At 39.9% G+C, this 18,471-nt stretch overlaps 2 protein-coding genes across 2 annotated transcripts; one reads left to right on the forward strand and one right to left on the reverse strand.

Annotated features, from left to right (window-relative positions):
• Nucleotides 1-2,701: 2,701 nt before the first annotated feature.
• On the reverse strand, nt 2,702-5,075 carry LOC130731059 (uncharacterized). The gene is made up of 6 exons (XM_057583247.1): nt 4,684-5,075; nt 4,499-4,570; nt 3,834-3,904; nt 3,349-3,469; nt 3,097-3,177; nt 2,702-2,982 (listed from the first exon to the last, which is right to left on the reverse strand). The coding sequence occupies exons 1-6, from the start codon at nt 4,816-4,818 to the stop codon at nt 2,806-2,808; spliced, it is 657 nt and encodes a 218-aa protein (XP_057439230.1). The 5' UTR covers nt 4,819-5,075; the 3' UTR covers nt 2,702-2,805.
• A 10,404-nt stretch (nt 5,076-15,479) lies between these two features.
• LOC130732722 (uncharacterized) lies at nt 15,480-16,308 on the forward strand. Its single transcript, XM_057584715.1, has one exon. It carries the CDS (start codon nt 15,589-15,591, stop codon nt 16,084-16,086), a length of 498 nt encoding a protein of 165 aa, XP_057440698.1. The 5' UTR covers nt 15,480-15,588; the 3' UTR covers nt 16,087-16,308.
• Nucleotides 16,309-18,471: the final 2,163 nt, after the last annotated feature.

Below are 18,471 nucleotides of genomic sequence, written 5' to 3' on the forward strand. Positions count from 1 at the left end.
TACTATAAGATCATTTATTATCTAACACAAAAGGGGTTTTCGACGCACTCCCGCCTCCAAAAGCGGAGACCGAACAACCACCAGGTTGTCGAATTACGGAGGGAGTACAATATATTTTTGCTATGTGACTTTAGTTTAAAGACATCCAAATGATTGTATTTCTAGCACACGCTCTTACGCAATAGTTCACTTAAGCTTTTTTTGTTGTTGAAAGATACAATAAAAAAAATCGCAACCAAAGAGACTTCATTCACCCAAAATGTGCCAGCGTAGGTTGAAACGTTCTTTGCTAGGAAATCTACTACAAAATTGCTAGAACGTCTAACAAAACGAAAGACAAACAAAATCAAAAAGCATAACTACAAGAACGATCACTATTAATCGAATCTAAATAGGAACGATCCTCCGTCTTTCGCCTCCACCATTGATGGAGATTAAGCAAAAGCGTCTGGACCTCAGGTCTCTGGCCAAACCTACCTCCCAACGATAGGTAGAAGCCTCTACAAGAAGAGGTGATAGAATAGGGGGGATAGCAATGATATCCAAGTTTCTCTCCTCTAAAACCGTGACCCAAAATTGCAGCATGGAAGGGAAAGAATCCAGACGCAAGGATAGAGTTGAAGCATACCACACAACCATGGTGGTTGGGCAACGAAGGAACAAATGCTCGAGAAACTCACCTCATTCGCACAACTGTTGCAGCTCAGATCCACATCCATGTGCTTGCGTAACAGTTGGTCTTTAATCGGTAAGTATAGCAGAACAAACCTCCATGAGACTTATTTGCACCTTGGCAAAGCCGGAGATGCCAAGAACCTCTTCCCCAGATTGGGGGAATAGACATAATCGATGAAGAAGAAGCTTCCTCCCGCAAAGCTTGGCCACTCACGAATCTATAACCAAATTTCGAAGGGTAAATTCCATTCAATGTCACTAGCTAGCAAAGAGTATCAAGTCCCTCACAGTCATCCTCAAAGAGATAGTCCACTTAAGCTTAAAGCGTGAATACTGCACAATCTCACGTAGGGTGTGTTAAAATCAATTTTTTTAAGAATTAAGAGCCACAAAGATCAAACTTTGATGCGCTTAGCCATATATATAGAGATTCAAATACCTTTTAATAAACCAATTATTCTAAAAATTTAAATTAAACTATTGGGTAATTGCACATTAATGATTATATTGTGGAAGAAAGTATATTGACACGTTCAAAACATGTTATATTGACACATTAATTTTTTTTGATAGGAAAATGTTAGTGGTTAGTTGTTAGTAATTACAAATGCTTCTCCTCAGGGTTCGAACCCTGGACCTCCATCTCCAACACCTATTTCTACCCTTAGCTTAGTGAACTACCCCTCCCACCCATATTGGCACATTAAATGATATGAACTTATTGAGATGGCAAGAAAAGTAGGATTTAGCCACGAGCTTTAGAGAGGGAACACATCTGTCACTAATAGTGATGGATTTAGCGACGAATCGCCACTTTTGTAGTGACGCTGTCGTTTTGTAAGTTAGCGGCGAAGTATTTTCCTATCTAGTAATCTGTCACTAGCTCCGTCTCTATTATTCAACGTAAAGTTTTAACTTGGGAATTTGTGACGGATGTTTACCCGTCTGATTCTCCGTCACAAGAACTGCCTGTGTGCAGACTTCGTCTAAGTTACTTGGACTTGTTCCGGACTCGTCTCAGCCTCCTGAATCCATATGTGACCTCATAATTTGATTCCGACCGAGCTCTTTTGAAAATAGGACATTGTCGAAAAGTCACAATTTCAGCCACTTTGATCACCAACTTTACTTGAATACCAGTTGTTGGGACTGATGCGAGACGAGGAACATAAAGGACACACAAATTTAACGTGGTTCGGCTTGAATGCAGACGTCGACGGAGGAGGAACACTGTATTCTCATTAACACATATTACAATCACTCTCAACTCTTTATCTGACCTCACCCACACTCAGAGCTCTCTGATACAATAACTCTCAGTCTCACCACACTCTGGTGCCCAGAGGCACCCTCTGGTGCTCTCTCGCTGGAACGCTCCGGCTGACTCAACTTGCACACATTCACCCTCCTTCACCTCATAAATTTACACGGGAATTAAGGAACAAAATCAGCCGGTTTCCTTCCTTGAAATGAAGATGCGAATACTTGACTTTTGTGGCTGGACAACGGAATACTATTTCTATTTGGACGATGGCCACCATTGTTAACCACCTTGGTTGGGAGGGTCATTTTCCAACACCACCATTGAAGAAAAGGATTGTCAAATAATCAGAGAAAAGAAGAAGAAAAGGGGAAGTTATTTTCATCTGATACCATGTTAAGATGGTAAAAATGATTCTCAGTTTAATGAATTGAAGCTCAAAATCTTATATGCATCAAAGTATGTACACAACTTCTCATTTAACTAACTAACTGGATGAATTAAATTTCCTATGAATGTATTAAATTTGCATCATGCAATTCATTTCCATCATCTTCACAAGGCATAGCTATGTCGTAGTTGGAATCCTGGCACTGTCGCTGAATTATGATCTGAATGGCTCCAATCATCCTAATAACTATAGACATGGCTCCGCCACTAGCCCACTAGTATCAGACATGGGGGCACCATTGAAGAAAATGATTGGAAAATATTAAGTGAAAAGAAGAAAAACATAAGTTATTTTCATCTGATACCATGTTAAGATGGTAAAAATGATTCGTAATTTATTGAATTGAAGCTCAAAATCTTATATGCATCATGTACACAATTTCTCATTTAGTTTTAACTAACTGAATGTATTAAATTTCCTATGAATGTATTAAATTTACATCATGTGATCCTTCATTTTCATCATCTTCATAAGACATAGCTACGTCGTAGTCAGAATCCTGGCACCGTCGCTGAATTTTGTTCTGAATAGCTCCGATCGTCCTAATAACTATGTACATGGGTATAATAATTCCGCTAGCCTTCAATACAATGACCTACATCAAAATCAGTACATAAAGTACCATGAGTTCAGTTGTATGTAGGCAAAGATTCATTGTGGATTTTTTTTCTCTCTTTTTTCATTGAAAAATTGGAAAACATGTACTTACTGTGGGAAGTGTAAATGGGTAATCTTCTGTTCCATTTGTAAACACTCCAAAAAGATGTCTTATAAGTAAGACAGCTGAAAACTGCAGAAGGGAAAATGACATTTGATTAGTTTAGAGTTTACATGTAAATTGAATTAAACTAGTTTGCATCAAGAACAACAAATAATCATACAGATGTAAAATAATATGAATTTGATTAATTAAGAAACAAGGAGAAGAAAAGAAAAGCAAATATATATAGATAGTGCTTACAGCTAATGCTAGTGATCGACAGCAAGACACGTTTCTTTCAGCGGCAGAGCTGCATTCTGAGTAATCACTTTCTATTGCAACTCCTTCCACCATATCCTCTGTTCTTGCTTCTTCCTCCCCACTTCCAAATTTAATTAATATTGTCAGTTTTTCATCCCCACACATGTAAAATAAAATAAAAAATAGCTTGTTTCTTTTATTATATGTATTAGATTTTGTCCTTTTCTATAATAAAAAGAAAAGTGCCATTTATAAAAAGGGGAAAATCTAGAGATGTTAATTTTTTAATTAGAAAGAAATAAAAGATAAAAGAGACAGGTCATTTTCACATACACGCGCATTGCACACATATATATATAATTGCCTAATTAACTAGTTACACCCTGAAATATTATAGGTAAGTCAAGACTTAACTTTGTGAAATGGTTGATTAAAAAAGAATTAGTTGCAAGTTCACTTTGATTGAATTGCACGCGGGAAAGTACCTAATGGAAATTGATTCATCATTTATCAAAGACTTCTTTGGAGGAGGAGCTGTATATCCAGGTTTGTATTGCTGCAACAATAGAAATAATCAATGCTCATCAAATATTATACTTGAACAAAATATAAATGTTTATGTTATAAAATAAGTTTAAATAAGTTTTTTAAGACATAGTTATGTAATGTGATGTTGAAAGAGTTCGGTTCATTGAATGCATAATATTTTTTTTTTCCATTTTCCTAACAATACCAAATGGAAATGAAGATAAGAAAAGGGAAAAGGTAAGTTGAGAAAAGGGAAAAGGGATAAGATAAGGAACCAAACTAAGCTTGTGTTTGCGAGAAGCAAATAAACACATAGAAATAGAAACTAAATAGAAGAGAATTAAATATTGAGCTAAGTTGAGCAAAAGACAGATACAAAAGAAACCGCGATCACAAATAAAAAGGGCAAAGGAAGAAAGGAAATTTATAATCGTTTCTACTTTCTATCAATCAAAATCAAAATCAATTATAGAAGCCCATAAAGTTTGAGTAATAAGGACAGCAAATTAAATACTTGTACACACAGATAACTCTTTCTTCCTTTCTCAATTTTTCTTTTTGAAGAAGTACAAAAATTTGATTAGTATAAGATAATTCAAATTTGATTGAAACTCATTCATACCTGGAGACATATTTCACATGTTGTGTTTCCTTTCTCGTTGCACCATCTCTGTATGCAATCTCTATGAGCAAACTGCAAAACAAAAAACAAAACACACTTATTCATAACAATTAAGAAATTTTCCAAAAGCAAAATAGATGAGAAACAAACCAATAATAAGAAATTATTGTGTGTTTTGTATTTACCTTAACGGTTCCAGAACAAGAACAGGGTGCTTCCAAGCTTTTGGAGCTCTCAAATTCTTCTTCATGGCATATTCGACACCAAGAAATCCCAGAAAGAAACTTCAAATCATCAACCAACAAGACAACCTCTGCCATGTTTTTCCTCACACCCAATGAATGATCCCTTTTTTCTTCTTAAAATTGCAACTTTTGTTTTCAAATTCTGTCCTGTACTCTGTTTTTCTCTGCTCTCTCTTTCTCTGTCTTTCTCAGAATCAGGACTATGTATACCAAAGAGGGAAAGTGCTACAAAATTCCAAAACTGCCCCTGTATGTATGATTTTTCAAAATAAATATTAAATTAATGTGAACTAATTTTATAAGAATCTAATCATGTGTAGCAGTGTAGGCTAGCTAAGCTTTGACCTCATAAATTGGGCATATGAGACTTGCTTGCAATGCAGGAACAGATAACAACTTTGTTTAAACTTCCCTTTATGCTTGAAGTAGTTATTATTGTTAATCTTACTCAGATTCCTTGCTTAATTATGTATATATAATAATAAAACAAAATGTCATAAACTGCGACAGAAATGAGAAGGAGAGAATTGGGAAGGAAATGCATCTTTTTCAAGTCCTTTGTAAGGAAAGCATATAAAGGAGTGATAATTAGAGTAAATAATATGCACATGATTTATATGGAGATATGATTATATGAATTAAAATGGAAGCTTGGAAAGAAAGAAAATAACAGATGAAAACAATTAGATGAAACATCGTTTGCACCTTTTCTTATTTATCTTTGGTTGGGAGGGAAGGGGGCACGATAGCAAATTATTGCATATATCTATCAAACAATTTTTTTGAGATTAAGATAGTTTTTTTCAGATTAAGATTATGAAACTTACAAACTAATATTTTTATTCTATAAGATTAAAATGCATTGTTTCGGTATACTTATAAGGGTGCTAAACCGGTAGGATTTTACTTCTTGACCGCCACAACACATGTTTAACCAAAAAAATCATTTTTTTATTTATATTTTTAATGCATTCTTTCTATTCTCTATCATATACTCCTCACTTTTTTCTATTCATTTTCTTTTATCATGGAGTAAAATTTACTTTACTTCTCACTTTTTTCTATTCATTTTCTCTTTTCTCTCATCAACTATGCTCGGTACCAACAATACTTCACTGACCTGTAACAAATAACAAACAGAAATTTGAAATGACGCCCCAGCTTTTCATTAGGTTAGTCAGGGACGCGCGCACCCTAATACATGACCTTTCTTAATTAGGAACATGGATAAAAATATCCCTCAATAATTCAAGTGATCGACAAAGAATTATGTGAATAAGAGTATATGACAAATCACATCTTTTTTTTTTTTTGTTGACATTTGGACTACATGACAAATCACATCTTATTATTGTACTCCCTCCGTCCCTAATTATAAGCTAACATTGAGACTTTTTTTGTGTCACTAAATATAAGCTAACCTTGCAAAAGTTAATATTTCTTTCCATATTCACCCTTGCATTTATTGATAGTGGAGCACCACCATTAGTAGTACAATGATGAAAAAGTGTTATCATAAATAGGGGTAAACATAGAAAGTTGTATATTTTTTTTGAAAACCAATGCATCAATTAAGGCTTTCTTAATAAGTGTGATTTTTACAACTTTAGCTTATAATTAGGGACGGAGGGAGTATTATTCTGCACATATAATCTAAATGCCTCACTAAGATCGGTTTCAAATGTGACTGCCGTGTGAGAAAAGAGAGCAACGGATTTTATTTTTGTATTATATGTAATTATATATGTATATTGAGGAAGGTGACTTGCGTGCTTATCCCTTCTTCTTTGTTCTTATCATCTACCTCAAGTGTTCTGTATTTATCCAAATAATTATGAGAGCAATCTGTGTCATTTTCATTTTAAAAGATTCACAACTCACAAGTAATGGGGATTGAATTTGCACTTTGTTAATGGAACCTTTCCCTAAGCAAGTGGTCGCTCGCCACTAACTTGCATCTGTGGGGACGACAGCGCGCCTTACATTCCCAAGAGTGGGCCTCACCAATTCATCCCTAAACTAAAATTCTAATTAATTTGGCACCTAACAATTCTGTGCCTGTTTGAATACCCAATCTCAACCAGCTTTCACCCAACTGAACTCCCACCCTCCTTTCACGTTTGATGCTTAGAAATGTGTGTTTTTATCTTGGAACGTGTGCTAACATGGTTTGAACGGAAAAAGAAACACACACTCTCTTGTTAGCCCTACCTAAGTATCGACATGTGTTTTGGCTTAGTTTGGCAATAATAAATTAAGATGTGTGATATGTGTTAAGCTGTGATTTGTGATTTATACGTAAGCGAGTTATAATTTTGGAGACATATTTTGATCTGTATAGTAATTTAAGTCAAAATCACCCGAACTTTTCTCCACTACCGCTACCTTAATTAGAAGGAGAATATTGGACTAGAATTCTATAGCTCTAGGAGAACTATTGTATTCAGAGGGGTTTAATTTCAGCATTAATGGTTAGATTGTTACTATGTCTTCTTTCATTTTTAAAGTATTTTATGAAATAAGACTCAACCTACTTTGACTCTTAAGTATATGATTGTTAGTATAAATTTGAAATTCTTTTTTATGAATGAGATAACCAGAAAATTAAAGCATTTTATTGTTCTTAAGGTTTTTATTGTTCTTTCTTGGTAGGATTAACTTCCTACCAGTACCCTCGTCCGCGTAATTGGGGTCACAGAAATTAACTTCCATGCTAATTACTCCCTCTGTTTCCTATTATAAGTCATAAATAACTAATTCTCTTAGATTAAGAAAAGTAGTTACTAGTAATAAATTTGTAAAAAAAATGATTTACTTTCCTAGATTACCCTTATTTACTTTCCTATAATTTTCTCTCTCCAAGTTAATACTTCTAAAGTTTATCATCTCTTTCATATTAAATATGAGGGTGAACTTGGAAAAAATTATTTAATGCTTCCTAGATATTAGAAAGTGACTTATATTTTGTAACAAATTTTTTTAAAAAAATGTGACTTATAATAGGAAACGGAGGGAGTATTAATTATACAATTAATACCTTGCTAAAAACTGGTGACATTTGGTGACATTTTGGTGGAGGTTTGATAATCAAGTTTGTTCCGTTGGATGAAGCAAATGCATTCTGTCATTGTTGAGTTTGGTTTAAGTTTAGCTTTTTATGGTATAACTTAAAAATATCCTCCACTAAACTAAATAGAGGAGGGGTAGCAAAGAAATTAATCTCTAACCCAAAATTTGTAAATTGAACTATTGTGATAAGGAGTGCTAACTAAAAAGGTATCCTTAGTTGTTGTGTGCTGATGTGTTGATGTCTTAGCTTTAAAGTTCATGCACTAGCATGAATGGATAAATATCATTCGGAGTGAGGTCATGGGAGATCATAGATATGGGAAAGATGAAGCTTTTCTGATAATTAAGGTGGCATACATAGAAAGGGATCCGGATCCATAGAAAGCTGTTCAGAATAATACTCACTACTTTTCTTTTTTGTCAATACACTTACCCTTATGACCAAATGCATTTGAGCCTGATACATGGGCTAATATCACAGTTACTTAGTTTTGATGCTTTCTGGGCCGTTTCGGGTCCATTGCCACATGTCACTTCGGCCCATGAAGCAATGAACCTGATACCTTTCTTTGGTACATTTGGGCGAGGTCTCGTTCAGAACATGGAGATTACTTTTTTCACATTTAAAAATTATTATTTACTTTTTTTATGGGAGAGAAAAAAATAATCATTTACTTAGTTTAAATAACTTCTTCTCTTTGAAAAAAAAAGTACTCCCTCCGTCCCTAATTATAAGCTAACATTGAGACTTTTTTTGTGTCACTAAATATAAGCTAACCTTGCAAAAGTTAATATTTCTTTCCATATTCACCCTTGCATTTATTGGTAGTGGAGCACCACCATTAGTAGTACAATGATGAAAAAGTGTTATCATAAATAGGAGTAAACATAGAAAGTTGTACATTTTTTTTGAAAACCAATGCATCAATTAAGGCTTTCTTAATAAGTGTGATTTTTACAACTTTATCTTATAATTAGGGACGGAGGGAGTATTTACTAAAATATCATGATAGCATCGGGCCTCTGAAGCCAATCAGCCCACAACCAAAGAGGGCCAAAGCTAGGCCCAAGTGGGCAAATGATTTCATCTTGGGAGATTTTTAATGTTCATGATTAGAGTAATTGCTAGCTTTTATTATTAAGTAATTGTTGCTATTTATTTCATTTCCCTAAAGGCCACTGGCCCATGCCATGAGGCCCAATTAGGAGCTAGGTCTTTCACCCAGCTACAGTATTTAAGCTTTATTGACTGTACTCAGCAGCTATCTGAAAATTGAATGAACATTCATTTCCTTTATTGTTCTCACTAATTGCTCCTAACATTCTCTAACCCCAGATCTGACACTTGGTGGGAAATTGAGCCCATCAATTGGTGCTTTCACTGTTCCTTCTCATGCCTTCCGATGAGATTTCCCTTTCCACCGACATGCTCCACTCGTTGGTGGAGGAGCTAGCGTCACTGTCCCGCAAGCAGGAGCAAATGCAGCTGAACATGGACTCTTCTCAGACATCCCTCGCCGCTGCTCTCTCCGGGCTGGTTGAGAAGGTAAACTCGATTTCCCTTCAACCCAGCTCAACTCCCACACCCTTTCATGCTGCATCCTCTTCTTCACGACCTCCTGGTCAACCTGTTCCTCCTGGGTTTCACCATTCCCGCAACCCCCCTCACCAATACCCTCACCACCATCAACACCCACACTACCCAACTACCCCCAAACCACCAAAATTGACCTTGCAAAGCTTCGAAGGTCCTGAACCTCTCGATTGGTTGTTCACAGCAGAGCAATTTTCCCAATTTTACCAAACTCCTGCAGAACAAAAGCTTGATTATGTGTCTTTTTACATGAAGGGTGAGGCACTGAGTTGGTTTAAATGGATGTATAACAACAACCAACTCACCTCCTGGGAAGCATTCACAAGGGCCCTCACTATCAGATTCGGTCCTTCCTCTTATGAAAACCACAACCAAGAGCTTTTCAAGTTGAAGCAACTCACCACGGTTGCAGAGTTCCAGGGACGATTCGAAAAACTCTCGAATCAAGTTGTGGGTCTCTCTCCTGAGGTCATGCTCGATTGTTTCCTCTCAGGCTTGAAACCTGAAATCAACAAAGAGCTCAAGATCTGGAAACCCAATACCGTGTCTCAAGCTATTTGGCTGGCCAAAATGATCGAGGACAAACTCCGGGATACCCGTATTACACCTTTCAGACCCTCCAAACCCGGCGGAACACCTTACTCAGGCCCTTCACCGGCGCCCCCTAAACCCACCGCTGCCACGACTGCTCAGTCACCGTCAACGCCGCCTCCGACACACGCTCAAGGCCTTCCCGTTTGCAAATTAACCTCCGCTCAGATGCAGGAACGCCGCACCCAGGGTTTATGCTACAATTGCGACGAGAAGTACGTTTTCGGACACAAGTGCCAATCCAAGCAATTCTTGTTACTCTTAATTGAGGATTCCGATGCCCCTTCACCAGAAACACCAGAACTCCCCACCATCCCACCCGTCGTAGCTGAGGAACCGGCAATAGAACACATCCATTTCCAGCTCTCTACACAAGCGTTTAAGGGCACGCCTTCCCCCAAAACCTTCAAATTTCCGGGTTCCATCTACGGAAATTCCGTCATCATTCTCATCGACACCGGAAGCACTCACAATGTGCTACCCCCTCGCATGGCTCACTTCTTACGGGTTACTGTTCAGCCCGTCCCCAGCTTTCCTGTCATGGTCGGAAATGGAGCTCGAATTTACTGCTCTGGTTTTTGCCCTTCGGTTCCAGTCCAACTAGCCAACCACACATTTTCGGTGCCTTTCTATATCATGGATATTCAGGGAGCTGATGTCGTTCTAGGTCTCGATTGGTTGCAGACACTTGGTTCAGTGGTCTCCGATTACTCTGTTCCCTTCATGTCCTTCGTGCACCAAGGCGTGCCGTGCACACTCATCGCCGAGCAACAACACCCACCCACACAGGCCACGTTTAACTCCCTCAAGCGCTGCCTTCACATGCACTCTATTGCTGATGCTCTTATGGTCACCTGGGTGACTGCGGCGGGCACATTAGCGGGACCTGCCACTTCTCTTCAGCTGGAAACTGTGGCTGACTCCTTTCCTACATTGGACCCCCAGGTTCAGGACGTGCTGCAGAAATTTGCCCACGTTTTCTCTACACCTAAGGGTCTTCCTCCATCGCGACCCCACGACCACCATATTCCCCTACTTCCGCAGGCTGCCCCGGTCAACGTCAAACCATATCGCTACCCGCATTCCCAGAAGGAAGCCATGGCAACGATACTCGCGGACATGCTCCAGGATGGTATTGTGGCCCCAAGCACCAGCCCCTTCTCTTCGCCGGTCTTGCTAATCCGCAAGAAAGACGGGACTTGGCGCTTTTGCGTCGACTACCGTGGTCTCAACTCGATCACCATCAAAGACCGCTTTCCAATACCCACCATCGATGAGCTTATCGACGAATTGGGTGGTTCAACTGTCTTCACTAAGATAGACCTGCGCTCAGGTTTCCATCAGATTCGAGTAGCAGCCTCGGATACACACAAAACCGCCTTCCGCACCGTTGACGGGCATTACGAATTTCTCGTGATGCCATTCGGGTTGTCTAACGCCCTGTCCACCTTTCAATCTGCAATGAACGACCTCCTTCGGCCCCATCTCCGCCGCTTTGTGCTGGTGTTCTTCGACGACATCCTGATTTACAGCAAAGACTTGCAGGCTCATTTGGAACACTTGCACCAGGTTCTGTCCTTGCTGCTAGAACACGAGTTTTACGCCAAACTCTCAAAGTGTGAGTTTTGCGTCCCTGCGGTGCAATACCTGGGCCATGTCATTGATTCTTCTGGACTGCAACCCGATCCCTCTAAGACTCAAGCCATCATTGACTGGCCTGAGCCTCGTTCGCAGAGTCAGCTTCGCGGTTTCCTGGGACTTACGGGTTTTTATCGCCGGTTTGTCAGGCAATACGCAACCATTGCTGCACCTCTCACTGAGCTCCTGAAAAGCACAAGTAAGAAATTTGAGTTAGATGCGGAGGCTAAAAACGCTTTTGCAAAACTCAAACACAGCGTCACCACCGCCCCAGTGTTACACTTACCTGACTTCACTAAGGTCTTCGATGTGGAGACCGACGCTTCAGGCGTAGCCATTGGCGCTGTGCTATCTCAGGAAGGACACCCAGTTGCCTACTTCAGCAAGAAGCTTGCCCTCCGTTGGCAAGCGCAGTCAGCCTACGTCAGGGAGCTATTGGCCGTCACTGAAGCCGTTAAAAAATGGCGCCAATATTTAATTGGACGCTATTTCCGCATCTTCACGGATCAACAGAGCTTGAAGCACCTTATGAGCCAATCCTACCAGACCCCAGAACAACAAAAATGGGCTACCAAGTTGCTCGGGTTCGAGTATGACATCTTCTATCGTCCAGGAAGGACAAACCGCGTCGCAGACGCGTTATCCAGGTGCTCTGAAGGAGGTTCCAGCCTCCTTTTGTCCATCTCCACTCCGGTTTCCTCCCTACTCGCTCAGCTAAAGCAATATGCTACCTCTTCGGCAGGAGCGACTTTCCTGCAACAAAACCCCCAACACGCTCAGTTGAACACCCAGCAAGGGCTCATCATATACAAGGGACGCATCTTCATACCTGACTTACCAGGCATGCGATCTCTCATCCTAGCTGAGCACCACGCTGCACCCCTGGCTGGCCATTCCGGGTATAGACCTACGCTCTCCCGCATTGCCGCGACATTTGCCTGGAAAGGCATGTCCACAGAAACCAAGAATTACATCAGAAATTGTTCCTCCTGTCAATATAACAAGTATTTACCAGTTAAGAAGGCAGGGCTGCTGCAGCCATTACCATGTCCCTCACAAGTTTGGGAAGACCTGACCATGGACTTTATCACCGGGCTTCCCAACTCCCATGGCCATACTGTGATTTGGGTTATCCTGGATCGGCTCACCAAATATGGGCACTTCCTTGGATTGCCTACTCACTTCACGGCAGAATCCTTGGCCCACAGATTTGCTGTCGAGATATGCCGACTCCACGGGGTACCTAAATCCATTGTCTCTGATAGGGACAAGGTTTTTGTTAGCCATTTCTGGAAAGAAATCTTTAGGGTGCAGGGCACCAAGCTCAAGTTCAGCACCGCATACCATCCTGAGACGGACGGGCAAACTGAGGTGGTCAATCGAGGTCTGGAGACATACCTGCGCTGTTTCGCCGGTGACAACCCTAAAACCTGGTTCAAATTCCTCCATCTGGCGGAGTATTGGTATAATTCTTCATGGCATTCTACGATCCAAATGACCCCGTTCCAGGCCTTGTACGGCAGACCCCCCCCTTCGCTGCTTGACCATGTCACTGGGAGCACCAGAGTCCAAGGGGTTGAGGAAACCCTCCTCCAACGCACCCAAATGCTTCACTCCTTGAAAGCCAACATGGCTCGAGCCCAGCAGTTGATGAAGGAGCAACATGATAAGAAGCGCAGGGACGTTGTGTTCGAGCCCAATGATTGGGTTCTCCTGAAGCTCCAACCTTACCGCCAAGGATCTGTAGCACTCCGCCGCTCTCAGAAGCTCTCCAAGCGCTACTACGGTCCCTTCCGAGTGATCCGCCGGATCGGCGAAGTAGCGTACGAGCTGCGCCTCCCAGCCACAAGCAAAATCCACCCCACCTTCCACGTCTCCCAACTCCGACCATTCAAAGGGGACCCGCTGCTCCTGTTCAAGCCTCTACCCGACGATCTTCCCCTGGCTGAAGAGGAAGATCCCCAAGAACCACCTTCCGGCGACCCCATCGTCCTTGTTGCTCCATCCAAGACGACCGCGACACCAATTCCTGCCACCAGCCTTCCCGCACCGATTACCGCTTCCATCGTGCCTCCTACCGGAGCTCCTTCCCACGACACACCTGATTCCTCCAGCGCTTCCTTGACCTCTCCTGGCTTGGGTGAAGAAACCAACTCGGAAGAGGTGGTACTTCCTTCAAGGAAGTCAGTGGATAGCACTTCAAACACAAGTGGGGTAATAGTTCCACCCACACCTGCTACCTCGGGCCCACCCTTAGCTGACCAACCACATGCAGCTACTTGGGAAGCAGACGCATCGACTCTAGTGGAGAAAAATTTGGAGTCCGCGAGGCTCTCCCCAACGGCTCCAAACCTCTCCAACCCTATCTCTCCTAGCAGGCCTCGACCCGACTCCCTGTCCTCCTCACCTGGGCCAACCTCGCTGCCTCGGCCCACTAAAGCGCTTCAACAAACTTCCAGCCTTGAGGACAAGGCTGTTTTCAAAGACTGGGGTATTGATAGCATCGGGCCTCTGAAGCCAATCAGCCCACGACCAAAGAGGGCCAAAGCTAGGCCCAAGTGGGCAAATGATTTCATCTTGGGAGATTTTTAATGTTCATGATTAGAGTAATTGCTAGCTTTTATTATTAAGTAATTGTTGCTATTTATTTCATTTCCCTAAAGGCCACTGGCCCATGCCATGAGGCCCAATTAGGAGCTAGGTCTTTCACCCAGCTACAGTATTTAAGCTTTATTGACTATACTCAGCAGCTATCTGAAAATTGAATGAACATTCATTTCCTTTATTGTTCTCACTAATTGCTCCTAACATTCTCTAACCCCAGATCTGACACTTGGTGGGAAATTGAGCCCATCATATCATTCTACTTATTTTTTGGAAGTTAAGTTATTCAAGAAAAAAATGCATTGTGACTTAAAACGTGTGAGTGAAACTGTCAATTTGGCTCACAACGTCCCGCAAGTCAATTCACCTCATCGATAGATTGGATTGTTGAAATCCAGTTCATACAGATTTCGAGGTTACATTGACCTAACACGTTCTACTCGCGGGTCACACGAATTGACATCGGTATAAAGCCGGTCTAGCTCACAACTCAAACATTTATTTAAGATCTTTTGTATATAGAATTTTTTAATAATATTAAGATCTTGAAGAATTGCTCGATACACTATTTAAAAAAATTCACTTTGAGTCACCCTTTATTAATAGATTATTCCGACGGGCTCGAAGTGAAAGGTTCAGCTCAATGGTACTGTAAAGTGGATAGATGTTTAAGTAATGATTCATCAACACTCCATTTTTTCTTACATATTATTTTTGCTCATTTTTCTTCATTCCACGTTTTCTCACTTAATTATTTTTGCTCTTTTTTTCTTTTTATATTTCCTATTACATTCCCTATCATATTTTAGTGAGGTGGAAGTAGAATTAATACGTAAAGAGATTCATGTCAAAAAGTGACACAAGCATTGTGAATCTTGGCGTGATCTAAATTATGGTTGGTAGCCACAATTCGGTATTCATTTGGAAATTGGAATCTGACTCGCAGGCCATATACAGTGGAATAGTGCATGAATTAAGGTCTCATGAACTCAGCTCAATACAATCAGACAAACTCACTAAATTCTTGTCTGAGAATTCTATTTATATATACGGGGACATAATTAAATGTCCGCGTTTTTGGCACTATCTATCTATTCTTTTGCAAAGGGGCCAAACTCTGTCACCGTGACCAAACAATCGCGTTTGGCTTTGACAGTTTGACTACACATTTATCTTCATTCATTCGTTAATCGGTTTCTCAACTCCCTTAATTCAAAGCTCCAATATATATTCGTTTTTCACACGCAACACTCCATGTATATATCACACACACCCTACACGAAAACACAAGCATATATATATATCTTCATTCCTAATAACATTACAGATTAATACACAAGCAATATTCTATGGGGAACACTGGTTCTTGTTCTTGTATCTCTAATAACAGTGTTAGTGTTGCCGAGATTTTGAAAAAGAAAGGAAAGGGTGCTGAAACAGCGATGCTGTTGGACACTGCCGGGAACAGTCGCGAGATCAAGCTGCCCATGAAATCAGCAGAGCTCATGGTCGAAGCAATCGGTCACGCTGTGGCTCCGGTGGAGGAACTCCGGAGAACACGGCGGATTAAGGCCTTACCGGCTGATGAGGAGCTAGTTGCGGGGAAGGTTTACCTGCTGGTGCCGGTGAGCAGGGTCCATGCCAAGGCTTCAGAGTTTGAGATGGCGCTTGCCGACAAGAAGAGTGGACAAAGAGAAGGAAGTAATGTGGCGAACAAGGTTTCACGGCCGTTCAGATTAATGGAAATGGACGGAGAGAATGAGGTTGCTGTTTCTTATGTTCGTCCAAAACTGAGGAACCAAGTACCATGGAATCCTGTTCTGGATCCTATTTTCGAATCCTCCTAACCTCTCAATTGAATGAGTCATGATTTTTTACTACACCAATGCATTTTGTGGCGATTAAACCATCATAAATGAGTGTATAATAGCGTTATAAACGTGGTTAGGCAATTGAATTTAGGTGACAATTTTATCTTTTTCACATAAACTTGAAATTTAGAGATACTTTACATGTACCATATTTTTCGTTTATCTTATTACAATTGTACGGTAAAAATTAATCTTTCATTATGTATCTAAATATTCAAAATTATTCTATAATCCCAACTGGACACCATCATATTTTGACTTTTGAGAATGTAAAATGTCCCTGTGACCGTCATTTTGCAATAATTATTCTCATCATTCTTGCTTCATTTGTTAGTAAGATTTAAGATGCTAATAAATGAAAGGTGTCCATTAGGGTGGACAACTTTAAAACTGGTCCACCGGTGCACCATGGCTATTTTGATAATTCTCAATATATAAGAAATTAAAAATATATAAAAAATAGAGATGTTGAGCTAGATGAGCCCATATTCATTGAACAACCTCCATTAAACCTCATTGAACCCAGACTACCAAACTCACACCACCTCCATTGAGCGGTTGTCGCCGCCATCCGTCATTGTCTTTTCATTTATCCCAATTATCGTATCAACTCCAAATTAATCTTTTTTTTTGGAAAAACTGCGCTGGAATTGATCCGATCCATTTTCAACTCATAAATCTCATCATTAATTTCACCAGAGCCTTTCATTGTCATCTAAATATCAAATAACAAAACAACGAGATAACAATTAACAAGTTACAAGCCTTTATTGCAATTAAGCAGACTGATTAACTTCAAAATATTTATCTTGTTATTCAAAAAAAATCGTATTTGATATCTTTAGGAGCCCATGCTTCAACAACAGATTTATCTTGTTCTTCAAAAAAAAAATTGATATCATCTCGTTCTCATTTACAGATCCATGGTTTTGGATAATGGGTCTTGTATTATTTTTTTGAATTGAAAAATAAATTTCAATTGAAGAAGAATCACAACATTTGCAAGGGAAGGTCATCACATAAGAGAAAAAAAACTTGCAACTCAAATCACAAAATTTACAATTCAAATCACAAACATTACAACTGAAATCATTAATATTACAATAGAAGACGACGGGGTTGGATTCTCTCCGATTTATTGCTTACAAAAGATGTGGTGGTGCCTCCGATCCGTTTGGCTTCTTGCATGTGCTTTACAGTTCCATTATGACGGCAGCACCTCTTTGATCTGGTTGTTCCGAGTGCAGATCCGCTATGATATGAGGGTTGGCGACACGAACAACACCGATTCCCTCTGATTTGAAGGTTTTGTGAGTGACAAACCAAAGGAAGAAGAAAAGGGAGTGAGAAAGATGGTCAAAGACTTGAGATGAAAGCATATCGAAGGAAGAAGGGGAATAAGGGGGTCGAGTGAGGAAGAGAAAAATGGGGATGGAGTGAAGTAGGGGAAGATGAGAGAGGGAGACAGAGAACAATATGCGGTTGAGAGAGAGGAAGAAAGAGGGAGAGAACAGTTAGATTGTTTTAGGGTTTGGAGTTGATTTTACTTTTGTACCCTTTGTTCATCAATTTAATCATAACCATCCATTTATAGAATATTCCAAGAATCTTGGATCTAACTGTATTTAAGCAGTGGTGCACCGGTGGACCAGTTTTAAACTTGCCCACCCTAGTGGGCACCTAAATGAAATATTGACATATATGTACGTGGGGCTAGATCATGGAAAAGTTTGAGTTAAATAACATATCATAGGTGGACCAATCAAATTTAAGATAAGTGGAACATAATTTTTATATTTTATTTACTAATTTATTTATAAATAATTCTATTTGTCGGTTAGTGTGAGATTAAGTAATCCTTATGAGCCATTTAACCAACCCCTATGTATGTTAGGATTTTTTGGCTAAGAGTGTAGCGGTGGATCTTTTTTCCCATGGTCATACGTGATCACCTCACCCTGCCCAATGTAGTGTTTGCTTTATCTGGAGACTATCAAAAAACGTTGTTCTAACTTTTGTACATACATAGTGCAATTTTTTTAAAAAATTACCAAACTAGTGTATATATTTTTTTAATTACATAACTGGGGTAAATCGCCACTACAAGTGGCGATACCCTTTTTTTCTTTTATTTTTTTTTATTGAAATTGCCACTGATAGTGGCGACATGCTCTTTTTTTTGAGAAAAAAAAATTCCATTAGTGACAGAAACAAATATGTCACAGAATTCCAGTATATACTCTAAAAGGAATTAGTGACAGAATGTGTTGGAAGAAGTTTTCCGTCGCTATACGACAGAATATACTTTGCGACGAAGTTGTGTCCGTCACAAAATCCTAGTGAATATTGCAAAATAAATGG

The sequence above is a fragment of the Lotus japonicus genome, chromosome 1 (assembly GCF_012489685.1).
Source record: "Lotus japonicus ecotype B-129 chromosome 1, LjGifu_v1.2".
Taxonomy (NCBI): domain Eukaryota; kingdom Viridiplantae; phylum Streptophyta; class Magnoliopsida; order Fabales; family Fabaceae; genus Lotus; species Lotus japonicus.